General features: G+C 38.1%; 1 protein-coding gene across 3 annotated transcripts in view; it reads right to left on the bottom strand.

Moving 5' to 3' along the window:
* Nucleotides 1–14,127, bottom strand: part of LOC149550188 (deoxyhypusine synthase-like) — a 104,519-nt gene that overhangs the window by 44,519 nt on the left and 45,873 nt on the right. The window contains exon 6 of one of the 3 annotated variants that reach the window (XM_089793295.1): nt 7,482–7,532. The exons of the other annotated variants lie outside the window; for them this stretch is intronic. Within the exon in view, the coding sequence (XP_089649421.1) occupies nt 7,482–7,532 (51 nt within the window). The remainder of the gene's footprint in view (nt 1–7,481; nt 7,533–14,127) is intronic. 3 annotated transcript variants of the gene reach the window in all.

Here is a 14,127-nt window from a genome sequence, read left to right as displayed (position 1 = left end):
ATGGAGTGTTTGTGTACCAGAGGCACTTGGAGTAGGTGTTGGACGTGAGGTTGTCTTGGTGGATGCATAGAGAGCTCAGGAGGAGCTAATCATCCAGTTGGAGGTAGTACAACGACACTTGGCTGAGGGTACCCAGGAGTTAGAAACAGACAAAGCGACATGGGTGGCTATCAAGGTCAGCTAAGGAGACAGTATTGTGTTAGCAGAGGTTGCAGATGCAACGTGGTTTGGACACCAGTTTGGTGCAAGCACGAGACAAACGTGAAAGTGATGTGGCAGAAGCAGATTTATCTTGTTGTAGTTAGTCAGTTAATGTATTTTGTTGGTTAATTGTCTTAGATATTTTGTAATTGTCGTCCGGAGATGACTTTTTCTTTTGGGGGGGATGATGTCATAGGTTCTTGTTGTGTAGCCGACAGGTCCCTTCAGGAAGGTTCTTGTTATGTAGACGGGCCCTTAGGTAATTGTCATGTAGCCGACGAGCCCCTTCAGGAAGGTTCTTCGGAAAGTATTTATACACCCTCTTGGGTCATTGTAAATCATCTTATCAAGCATAATGTAATATTCTGGCATATGTGAATAAAGGAAGAAGTTCTTTTGTTCTCATCTATTGTTTGTACACATTGATTTCTTTACCCAGTACGGTAAACACTAATTACTTGCTACCTAGTTACACCAAAGATTGTTGCTTCTTCCTTCACCAAAATGCCTCTACAAATCAATTTGCCAACTTCAATTCTTGATCCATCTTGTTCTTTTCCCCAAGTACATGGAGTGAGGGGCTCATACATGAGATGTTAGACTTCTCCTAGGCTTCTGGACACAAATCCTGCAAGTTTCCTTCAAGTTCTTTTCACCTACACCAAAACTGTCAAAAACAGGCCTAACAGAATTAGCCCTCCTACTTGGGTTTTTGGACCATAACTCTAAATTACTCCAAACAAACTATGGATTTGAGTACCCTTTTGGAAAACCTAAAGGATTTTGTGGGTCTCAAGTCTCCAAGCCATCCGTACACCTGAAAACAATTTTTATGCCTATAATCCAGGATTTCATAATATGAATGACAGTGTTGACTGAGTCTAATCATTCCCTTAACAAAACTTGTTTTGAAACTTTGTCCTCTTGCATATAGTAACATCACTCACCCCTCTCCATTCTGCAACTCCTGGTTTGAAGTATCTATCAAATTCAAACCTCCAAAAGCTTCTTGCCAACGCTGTGATTGCCTAACGAAATGTCTATGACTTGCCTAGGGCATCACATTTAAAATGCTTAACCAATTCTCCAGGGCCCCAAAAACTACATACATAATGTACACAAGCTCCACTTCCATTCCCCTTAAGGCCGTGACGAATTCACGGTGGGAACTCATGGAGGAGCCATTTTTGCAAAAACTGCCAAGACTGGAACAGCACACAGTCTGTTTGCAAAAGATTTTCAAAAGTTAACCAAATGAACTTCTACAACCTAGTAATCTGAAACAAAAAGAACTGTACAAGAATGAACTTTAGTAATCCAAAGCAAAAACTCCAACTTCAGTCCATTACTGAGATCATGCAATGTAAAACATGTAAAAAACTGTCAAAAACTGGGGCAGAATTCGTGGATTTCAATATCAAGACTTCTTTCTTACAACTTCCAACCTCTGTAATGAGTGTATTTCGTGGTTTTATAAGTGTACCAAGAGGTTTCAGACAGTTATTGCAACTATCAACCTCAAATTCACAACATGTTCATTTCTTGCTCAAATGTTGTCAAGTAATTTTTCAAAGTTGCTGACACCTTTTGCATTTTTGCAATTTCTGAACACCTATCACTTGGAGCCTTCCAATATGGTCCAATATGGTCCATTTATGATATCTAGGCATGATCTAGCCTTTAGAGCATCAGTCCACAGGTTTTTGACCACTTTGTCAATACTTGACATCTTTCTCATTTCTTGCTCCAAATGATATGTAGGATCTTCAATCCATGCAATGGGATGTAAAAACATCATGGAGGACAAGATAGGTTAAAAAACAATACCTTCCTCATGCTTTTATGGTCCTAGACCCATAAATTCCTAAGACAAGCAAACCAAAACCGCCTAGAACGGATTGAACCGAGCCAACTCCACCTAGGAACAAACTCAAACATGACCTTGAAAGGTCCAAACTCACACTCCTGACTTGGCTAGAGTCAATGCATGCCAAAATCAAAACTATAAATCAAAACAAGGAGCTTTGACTAGGTGCTTCTGCACCACAACCTCACCAATCTTATAAGGACTTCAATTTTTCCACACCACTAGTCTTTAATGAAGACTGCATGTACAGTTGTAGACTTAAGAAAACCAAGTCTTGAACATGAAATGTTCTCTCTACTCTATGCATGTCTGCATATGTTTTTTGTTGATTTTGAGTCTGCTTGATGTTATCTTTCAATGTCTTAAGAATGTCTTGATAGCCTTGAAGTGTCTCCTTTGCTCAAGGAACCTTGATGTCATCAAATGCTAGTCTATGAAGGATAATGTTTTGTATCCATACAAGGCCTTACATGGAGACATGTCAATCATCATATATTAGTAGTGTTGTAGCAATACTCCCCTAAATGCAGCCATCTAACCCAAGCCCATTGTTGTCCTGAAACATAGCTTATGAGGTAACCTTCCACCCATTTGTTCACAATTTACATTTGCCCATTTGTCTAGAGATGGTAATTGGCACTTGGTGTCAATTTTGTCCCTGCCAAAACATATTGATAAGCCTATTGTCCCGATCGCAGACAGCAGTCTTAGGTAGGTCATGCAACTTGAACACTTCTCGAAAAACTAAATCAGCAACCTATGATGCAGAGAAATATGTAGCAATGGCAAAGAAATGGAAATATTTGATCAACTTGTCCACTACCACAAAGATACAATCTTTGTATTGAACACATGGGAGTCTTGCGCTGAAATCCATGGATATTTCTTCCCACTTCTATTATGGTATTGGTAAAGGTTGCAAAAGATCTGTTGGGAAAGTGTGTTCTGACTTGTCCTATTGGCAAATCAAACATTCACAAACATATTGCAACACATCATTGCTAAGCCCCTTCTAGGAAAATCTCTCTTATCTGATGGTATGTCTTGGAGAAACCTATATTTATGTCCAGCTAGAGAGGTCTCATGCAGTGCCCTCATAATGTTACACTTCAACTTAGATTTAGTTACCAAGTAAATTCTATTTTTGTAATATATTATGTCTTCAATTACAAAATCGATCAGCCTACCCTTGACCATCCACTAAATAACAAGCAAAAAAGCTTATAGTATATTCGGCCAGCAAATGAGATTTCCAATCAGCTGAAATCTCTATGAGCGAACCAATAGTGGGTTTCCTAGAAACTTCATCAGCTACCAAATCCTTTTTCCCTTTGATGAATTTCACATCAAAGCCATAGGCCTCAATCTTGCCGACCCATTTTTTATGTCGTTCATTGAGATTACTTTGTTCCAAAAATTACTTTATACTATTATTATTAGTCCTGACAGTAAGTTTTGCACCTGCCAAGTATTGTCTGAACTTGCTTAGTGCACGCATGATAGCCAACATTTCTTTGTCATAAATGGGGTTAACTTCTTTGGATCTCTGAGCTTCCTACTTTCAAACACAATAGGATGCCCATCTTGTATTAAAACTACTCCAATTCCCTGCCCTAAAGTGTCACACTCAACAATAAATGGCTTTGTGAAATTTGGAAGTGCCAATACTAGATATGTGCTCATAATTTCTTTAACTTTGTCAAATATAACATGTGCCTCTGTAGACCATGAAATACCCCCTTCTTAGTAAGATCAATTAAGGGGGAGGCTAACTAGGAGAAACCTCAAATAAACCTTCTCTAATAGCAATATAAACCCAAGAATCCTCTCAAAACAGTTATGTCGTAGGACGCACCCAATCCATATTTGCTAGTATTTTCTCTAGGTGTACCTTTACCCCTTTAATTCCTTTCACATTCCTAGATAAAGAATTTCAAACATTCTAAATTCACACTTAGAAGGTTTCGCAAACAATGGTTGCTTTTCAATGATACTCAATACAACATCAAGTGTTGCAAATGTTCATCCCACATCCTACTGTAAAGTTTAAAGCCACTCTGCTTGCAACAATTGGTGAAGATTTTGCAAAGGGGGTTGCAAGCAGAGTGGGTTTAACCATGGAGGAAACTCCATAGTTAAGCACGCTCAAGCTATAGTACTGGGATGGGTGACCTCCCAGAAAATCCCGGTGCTTCACCTCTGTGAGCATCACCTAGATCCATTGAGTGCTAAGTGTTCCATTTATTCTCATGAGAGATGGATTCATGTGAATCACTACTCATGAAACATGAGTGAATGAATTTGACTCAAAAACTATACAGTTAAATCTTGATAGCAATATCATAATTTGACTAGTTATCAAAAAATATGTCCTGCCTATCAATTGATGGGTTTAAGGGGCTTTCTAATGAATGGTTCATAAGGCACAACACTTGGTGAAGGTTTTGCAAATGGGATTGCAAGCAGAGTAGGTTTAACCATAGAGGAAACTCCGTAGTTGTTAATGTGTGTTTTATGACCCACCAAACAGTAGAACAAAATACCGAAATATCTTATTCTCTCTTGAATAAAGTCTCGTGTATGCTGAAATTGCTAGAAGATCATACAATGACTTCAAGGTTCCTTTAATGTCAAGTCTTGACTATGGCTAAGATCGGTGGTTGATGTGATTTGTTGATGATCACAAGGGGCCTTACATGTTTATTCAGATTCATTTCAAGCCATACTGGATGTGGGAGATATCTTAAGGTTTTGCAATGAAATACTTTTTTGAGTTTTCACAAAATATGCAAAAATTCAATAAGATAGGGTTCAGGAATTCTACTCTAATCCTAAGGGTAGTGATAACAAAAGATAGTACTCTAGTGGACAAATTCCTCACTTTATCGAATTCTACTTCGCCAAGTTATACTACAACTACGCGTGAACTAGTGCAATCTTCAAGGGTTATGCCTAAGATTTTCATATCACCGCATACGCCATCATAAAGAACAATGTATATGAATGATAGAAGTTAAGCTTATGCATGAAACGGGTTCAAGCTAACTTTACACAATGAGTTAGAATCACTAAAACATCAAAAGTATGAACCAAAGGAATTCATCAATACACCATCATATTCTTCATTGTAATCGCCACACATTAACTAGGCTAAACTTAATCTAATTGAAGAAATTTAAGAGAACAAGCAAGCACTAAGACACATCAAGTATTCACCAAGCTCCAATGAAAACTTTATTATCTCAGTAGCTCATAGCAAAAATCTCATAAAAATCTCCCTTTACAAATGAGAAATGAGGCCCTTATATAGGTCCTCAATTACAACAGGTGGCCCGGATGATCACAATAACCAATGGCCAAGATCGTGCCACATCAACCCTAATTAGGGTTAGGGAAAAGTAAAGGAATCTACATTAATGCAACAAGGAATCCACTACTGTAGTGGGTAATAAATGCCCGCTATGCATGCTCATTTAGGAAGGAGTGGGGTGTAATAAATGAGCCTTAAGAATGCCCACTATGCATTAAATGCATCTATCCTTGATTTCCCTGCCTGAAGGAGCGAAATTGATCTAACACTATTTCCAACTCCTCTGTACTTATGCTTGGTGCAGATTCTTGCTTGAATTCTAGAACTGCAATTGCTCTTTCCGCTTTTCCCAAGCTTTCATCCCAATCTGGTAGTAAGTCCTTAGTAGTGTGCATTGTATTCAAAAAGACGGAGAAGTTCTCAAAATCATCTCTTTCATAGACATTTAGTTGAAAGAATTCCTCTAACTTGACTTTCAGATTATCAGTTGTCATTTCTTCTTCCACCAATCTCTGCGATAACAAGGATGCAACTGCGTTTGATATTCCTTGCTTAATGTTGTCAACAATCTTCTTCCATCGAGTGGATTATCTCCATCGTTAATCATTTCTCGCTCTAAGATTGTAGCAAGACTTTCCTCTGTAGCGATATCCTGATCCCTTCCTCTTTATTGCATGGACTTTTCATAGGCATTTATACTTAGTCTATCATGAATTGGCCTATCCAAATTTTCTTCTTGCTCAAATCTCCTTGTACTTGTCCCTGTATCCTGCCTTTCAAATGTTTCTATCTCTTGAACACTTGGAGTGCGACTCAGAGAAGAGGGAGCATTCCCATGTTTCTGCTTCTTATTTTGAGGTTCTTGGATGACTTTCTCAATCCTAGGATGCTTTTCTCAAGGTACCTCCTTCCCTTTCTTGGTTATACATCCTCAGATGGAGTTCCTCTTTCCTCAACAATCCCCTCAGATATTTGTCGTGATCTTTCATCCCTAAGTGGTCTATGACCAAGCAACCTATATGTGAATCCATTAGTTGGTGCAACTAATTTTTCAAGCTTACGCTCAATCCACCACTTTGTAAAATCCAAGACTAGCTTTGAAAGAGCTTCTAGATCTGTAACTTCTTTCCTCTTCCAATCATATGGTTGAGCTATCATTTCTGGATTGAATCCCTTTTGCATCACGTTTGGGTCCTCCTTCATTTGATTAGGAACCCTGAATATGTTGCATGTTCTAATAATGTTCAACAGTAATCTTGAATGCATCTTCTTTCTAATCTCATTCTCATCTGCCGCATTTGCCCAAAAGTCTTCAAGGTGAACCTTTTGTTGGTACTTTGATCCTCCTACTGATGAGATCTTGTTGTAAGGATCAAAATCATTCCTCTTCGGATAAAGCGGAAGACGGAAGAAGTGGAGCTCATCTGATGATCTCTCTGCAGCCTTTAGACATGGGCATACCTCAGTTTTCCTTTCTCCTATGGAAATTGGGAACTGTAATCCCAACTTCTTCCCTTTCTGAATCTTGTCGTAGGCTGTAAGTTGTCGAGTAAGCTCTAACAAGACCATCTTGTCCGTTGGGTACCTGGGAAGTTTGTATGGCTCCATGGAGAATCCTTGAACTCGGATGTATGAAAAGGTGGGAAACTGAATGAACCAGGCGCCATATTCTTCGACCAACTTCATCGCACCCACTGACAATCTCATATGTAGCCTCTTTTGTAGTGTTCTTACTATGCGCATGGAAAATATATCATTAACTCTCATGTAATCATCCTTTGAATATAAATGCAACTGCGGGTAGCATTCATGGACTTTGAGGTGTTGGGTTCCGCTTCCAATCGGTCCTTTGCATTATAGTCCATCATAATTCATTCTTCGTGCTAGCATGTAGACGACATACGAGCTCATGTAAAATTTCCTTGTATGCTCTAGATTCATCAACTGTTCATTCAGATTATCACTTATGAGCCAAGCCCAATCTATTCTGTCACCCTCCTCCATCAACTACTCAACAAAATACCAGTGTAACTTGGGTGCGCCACCCGAGTCAAAACCCCGACGCACCCGGTGCAGGTGCGTCACACACCCGAGTACCCCTGCCAGCAGCATTTCCGCCACCGCACCAATCGAGCACCCTAGTGGGATGTGGTGCTCGGGTGCTTCTCGGGTGCGCGAGTGCTTCTCGGGTGCTCGCGAGGTGCTTCCTAGGTGCTCGCGGGGTGCTCCGAGAATAAGCCCAAAAAAGTTTTAAAAAAACGTATTTTTGCATTTTTTTTGTTTTTGATTTTTAAGTATGCTAACCCTAATTTGGTGTGGGTCCCATGTGGTCTATTTGAAGGCTTAATAAGACCAATAGATCTCATTTTCATTTCACCATTTTGGAGCAGCAAGGAGCTAAGTGAGAAAGAGTGTTTGGAAGAGCTTGTGAGAGATTAGTGGGTGGTTTTGCAAGGGATAGCAAGATCAAGAGGAGCAAGAGGAGCAAGAAGGTTTGATTTGGCAAGTGTCTCCTCAAGTTCAAGGCTTCAAGGTAGGGTTTTTTTATTTTACTTAGTTTTTTTGGTTTTAAAAGTCAATTTATAATTTTTAAATTTAGTATTTACTATTTAGTTTTACTAAGTTACTTTCAAGTTTCATTCTTGAATCTTGTCGATAGTTGATAGTTCTTAGTTCTATGATTTTTTATTTTATTATCTATATTAATTTTTAATTTTTTTCATTGTTCTTAAAATAAAAATATGGCAATATGGCATATGCTGAAACGTATTTAGTAAAATACGTTTCAGCATATGCCATATTGCCATATTTTTATTTTAAGAACAATGAAAAAAATTAAAAATTAATATAGATAATAAAATAAAAAATCATAGAACTAAGAACTATCAACTATCGACAAGATTCAAGAATGAAACTTGGAACTTGAAAGTAACTTAGTAAAATGTTTCAGCATATGCCATATTGCCATTTTTTATTTAGTATTTACTTTTAATATTTAGCTTCATTTTTTAATACTTTAAATTTTTAAATAGTAAATGCTAAAATTAAATAGTTAAGTTTTAAGTTTTAAATTATTTTTGCTTGGGCTGAAATGTATCATGATCATTTTTATAATTTTATTTTCATTTTGTGAAATGCAGTTTTATAAATGGCTTCTAGATCCAGCCAAAGTGCAAAAGACATGGAAATTAATAAGCCAAGTGCATCTGATTATGAGCCTGAACCTAAGCTTGAAGGAAGTGATCATGGGGCTGATGTAGGTGGTCAATTTGAGCCTGAGGAAGAGCCTCCTTATGTTGCACCAGGGGTGCCTTCTACTGATTGCCCTTCAGAGATTTTGAGGAAGTATGCTAGGGGTCCTTATGACCCAAAGTCCCCTCTTAAACAGTTTGCTACAAAAATTACACGCCCTACACCTTCAGGGGGTGGCACACACAAATGGAAGTGCAATATATGTGGAGTAGAATGGTTTGGCAGCATTACAAGAGTTAATTCACACCTTTTTTGGAGTGGCTATGGTGTGAACCCATGCATATTCTTGTCAAATCCTAAGAATGTCAAATACAGAATTAAAGTGAATAAACTATGGGGCATTCCTGATGATAGTGATGTTCCAGTGCCTAGATTTTTGTCTGCTAGGCAACAGGTACAGAATATACAGCAGTTACAGGGGCAGCGAGATACATGTACTTGTATCTTGTATCAGAGAGCACGGACTATGTCACCTACACCATCATTCTCCTCACCTACACACAGTTCAGCAGGGGACAGCAGTAGGGGGAAACGAAAAGCAACTACAAGTCGTCGTGATAGTAACCCCATTGCTCATTTATTTAACATGGATGCAAGGGACCGGTTAGATGATGTTGTTGATGATTTCTTCTTTGCCAATGGCATCTCTACACATGTGGCTCAATCTCCCTATTTTGTGAGGATGATGACCATGGCAATGAATGAGGGAGAGCCATCATATGTGCCACCAGGTGACCACAAGCTGAGGACTACAGTGTTGAATAGAGCCTGTGACAAGGTTGGGATCTTAATGGAGCAAATGAAAGCATGTTGGATGGAGTCAAGTTGCAGCATTATCATGGATGGGTGGACGAACATTAGTCATCATCCACTCATCAACATTATGGTTACATGCACAGAGGGCCCATACTTTTTGAAGGCAGTTGATTGTTCAGGGCATCGTAAAGATGCTGATTTTCAGTTTCATGTGCTTAGGGAAGCCATTGAGGAGGTTGGACCAAAAAATGTGGTCCAAGTTGTGACAGATGCAGCACATGTGTGCAAAGCTGCAGGGAGGCTTGTTGAGGCAGCTTATAGGCATATTTGGTGGACTCCATGTTGTGTGCATACCATGAACAATGCACTCAAAGACATGGGAAAAATAGAGTGGATTAGAAAGGTGGTTAATAATGGGGGAGAGGTGCAGATGTTTATCTGCAATCACCATAGATCACATGCACTTTTCAGGAGCTTCGCAAAGAAGCAATTCCTGAAACCAGTTGAGACCAGGTATGCATCATATTATATTCTCTTGGAGAGAATGATTGAGTTGCAAGAGCCATTGCAACTCATGGTTATGACACAAGAATGGAATCAATAGCCTGAGTCCAGAACAGAGCAGGGGAAGAGGGTAAAGGAGACAGTGAAGAGTGATCAGTTTTGGAGTGATGCAAAATACATAGTCTCCATCATTACTCCAGTGTTTCAGATGATCAAATATGGAGATGCAGATTCACCTAGCCTTGGAGTGGTTTATGAGTGCATTGATTCCATGCTTGGGCAAATGAGGGCTACTATGCATGAGAGAGACCCCACTCTAGCATTCTATACGGAGCACATTGAGCCTATCATTCACCGCAAGTGGGATATGTTGAACACTCCTTTGCACATGGCTTCCTATGCATTGAACCCGAAGTGGTACATACCTAAGCCTGGTAGAGTCACACCACTTCAGGATGATGAGGTGAAGAATGGGTTCTTTCGATGCATTGCCAAAATGTATGATACTGAGACTACTAGTGAGATTTGCACCGAGTGGTCCGACTTTGCTAGTCTTTCAAGTAATCCTTAAATCTTGATTTAGTGCTCTAAACTCTTTATAGTTATAAGTTCTTTTAATAATTAATTGTTACTTTACTTATAATTTTATTTAAGTTATTTATAATTTTAATATTATGTTGTAAACTTTAAAACTTGTAACTTGTAGGATACTCGGATATTGCAAAGGTGGATCTCAAAACCATAGCACAAAAGAATCCCATTTTGTGGTGGAAATGTCATGGGTCGCAGAAGTTAAAGATCACCTCACTAACCATCTAACTGCTTTCTCAGGTTTGTAATACTAATAACTAATTCCAGCCCTTTATAATCTTAACTTGAAGAGTTTTAACTTGCTGATTTTAATTTATGATTCATTGATTCAATAATTATTAATCATGGATTTACCATTTATCATTTGTTACAAATTGTATGAACATTTGTTTGTAACTTGTAAGTTGTAACTTTCAACTTTGTTATCTCAAGTGTCTAGCTCCTCAGCTACAGAGAGGAATTGGTCCACCTATAGCTTCATTCACTCTGTTAAGAGGAACAGACTTACCTCTAAGAGAGCAGAGAAGCTGGTTGTTATACATGGTTACTTGCAGCTCAAAGATCGCAAGAGACACAAGTACAAGGAGAGCCCTGCAACACGATAGGATGTGGAGCCAGAGGATCCAGCTCAGATTGATGAGGATGCCAATGCAAAAGCCAATATAGGGCTAGTTGGTGTTCCTTTAGAGGATCAAGATCTTACAAACGAGGAGTCTAGTAGTTCTAGTGATGAGGACTTCGGCATAGGGGATGATTAGAGAGCACTCAAGATGATTCCATTCTCATTATTGGCATTTTGTCATTTTGTTGATTATACTCACTTTGATATGGCTATGATACATTATTATTATTTCACTGTTTCATGCTATTTGGCTCATTGTCATCATGAGCATCTTTATGATATATGATATTCATAAAATCATATTTGAACAATGAATTTTGAATCTTGCATCTTGAACTAAGTTAATTTGTCAAATGGTCATTAGTAATAGTTATGGTTATGAAATTTCAAGTTTCAAGTTTGAACTTATGGTTTGTGAATCGCATTTTAATTTTCTCTATTCATTGTAGTCAACTATATTTGGTATGTTAATGTTACATTGTTATATAATATATTGAAGCATCATTTCATAATTAGCATTTTCAATCATATATATTAATAATATTATATATATACTATGCAACCCCCTCCCCCCACTCCCTCTCCTCCTCCCCGAACCCCCCCTCTGCCGCACCCCCGCCATCCCCCCGCCGTCCCCAAATTGAGGCTATTTTTTTCCCACACCCAAAACTCCTCCCGACATCCCCCTGTACCGCCGCACCCCCGCGCCGAGGTAACACTGCAAAATACCACATCCAAGATTCAAATCTATAAGAATGAGGCATGCCAAATATACGACTCAACATCATGATCATGTCACTATATTCCCTTTGCAAGTCGAACCACACTATTTCCTTAGGAATCTTGGAATGATGCGATCTATTCTTTTTCAACCATCTTTTGTTGATTATTTCATCACAGAAATGGACTCTAGAGGTGTAGATTCTCAATGCTTGCTCTTGTGTTTTCGTGACCATCCTTGGGTGAGAAGGAATTCCAAACGTTTCAAAAATGGATGCTAGAGAAAAATCTGCCAAGATATTTCGTTCAGAATCCCTGATGGTTCTATCCCTAGGACTGTAGTGTTTGGTACATTCCACAATTAACTCTGGATGCTGAAAAGGAGGGAAACCAACCACAGCAACAATTCCACTTCTCACAATTCTTGTGGCTAGGTGTGTTGGGTGCTGGTCATTGTATCCAAGCATTCTCCGGTTAAAATCTTTCAAATTGAGGCCATTGAGGCTTGTATCTCCAATTTCTGCCCACTTTGACACAATTTTGGATTCAAGATAGAATCCTCTCCTTTCATTCTTTATCAATTGTCCGCACATTTCTCATGTTCCCCTAGGTTCTGCCATTCTCCTTTCCTGCAAAAAAAATGTCCACACATAAGACTATGCAAAGAAAGTATAAAAAACAGATACAACTTGTCCATAAGACAAAGATTTTGGATTTTTGCCAAAATTTCCATACTCCTCTCAAGATTCACTTATCAATATTTCCACGAGAAACCTGCAATTTCCACAACTCACTAAAAAAAGGTTCCTTTCTGATAAGATTCAAAATCCTCTGTCGCAAATTTCTAGAAAACTCCTCAATGATTTCTGAAATTTCCCCAAAAATCTTCTTTTCGAACTCTTTGAATTTCACTCCTATTCTCAATTTGCTCTTCAAATTCCTGTGTGAGAGGGAATGAATGAGAGGGTTTCTTATATAAATCATCCCTCAAAAAAGATGTCTTTAAAGCTATAGGCTAATATTAGGTAGTTACTTTACTTAGCCATCAAGGTTTCCATCTTTTGTGCCACTTGTCGCTTTTTACTGTTTGTTTCAAAAAGTTGCCATTATTGATGCTTTTAGCTTGAAGATGAAATTAAGTATTCCTTTATCCCATTTTGATTTTTTTAAAATTTTTATTAATTAAATATCAATTAAAATCAATATGTAATTAATTTCCATGTTTTAATGAAAAAATCAAATTTCTTTCCAACTTTTCTCCAATATTTATTTTTTGGATTATTATCAATAAAACTAATATTTAATTTTCCACGTAAATCCAAAAAATCTCCTTGAAAGAAAATCATTTTTTGCTTTTTTCCTGAATCCAACTTTTCATTCATGCAAAATTTTTCATTCTTTTGCTTCTTTTTTTTAATCAATTTTCTCTTCAAATTTGGGATTTTTCGCGAGATTTTGGATTTTCATCCTCAAGAATTTTGAATTTTCGCGAGATTTTGGATTTTAAACTTCTTTTCTTCCATTTGGAATTTTTTGGGACGTCTTGGATTTTCACACTTTCCATGTTTTAACGATTCTACACATTTTTCAATTTTTCGAATTTTTGGAAACTTGGGTATTTTTTATTATTATTATTTTATTTTATTTTTGAATTTTAGAATTATTCCAAGGTTTCCAAATTTTAATGATTTCTTCAAAACTTTTCTCACCTGTTCGTCAAGGATTCCAAAAAAAATTGAAATTTTCTTCCATAATGTTTGGAGAGCAGGATTTTCCAAACTCATATGTTAGTAAGAATCCTCCATTATGTGAAAAGCGCACTCAATGCAGTTTTAATACAACTATGGATTAATTTTCCACGGGAGACATTCCATGGGCAACCCAAATGTGCGCTCCGGAATTTGCAAGAAGCGGGGTTTTTGCTGAATGAAGGATTTTGTCCTTCACAAAATATTTCCACACTATCGTGAAATCCCGCTCCATGGAGTGTGGAAAGCGCAATTTTAATGCAGTCGAGGATTTGACCATTCCCCGTGGATGGTTGACTTGCACTCCGTCAAACAAGGGAATCCACGCTTGTTCACAACAGGCTTATCACGGCTTCCATATCTGATAATTGTCGACTGTCACGGCAGACAGAAGAATATGTGGTGAAAACATCTTGCAAAGATAAGAGCGAAGGCTTGGTTGTGTTCCAAAAGATCGGCGTGATTGGTGTCATCTTTGTTGCGGAGGATCATTTTTGCTTCAAAGGATCCAGCACTGCTTTCAAAGTGTTTGAACAGGTGCTTTTGAAACCCTTTT

The sequence above is a fragment of the Cupressus sempervirens genome, chromosome 7 (assembly GCF_028749045.1).
Source record: "Cupressus sempervirens isolate cs-2001-9-10 chromosome 7, ASM2874904v1, whole genome shotgun sequence".
NCBI classification, from domain to species: Eukaryota; Viridiplantae; Streptophyta; class Pinopsida; order Cupressales; family Cupressaceae; genus Cupressus; species Cupressus sempervirens.
The sequence above is the reverse complement of the archived record's forward strand: the minus strand, read 5'-3'. Positions and strand labels throughout refer to the sequence as shown.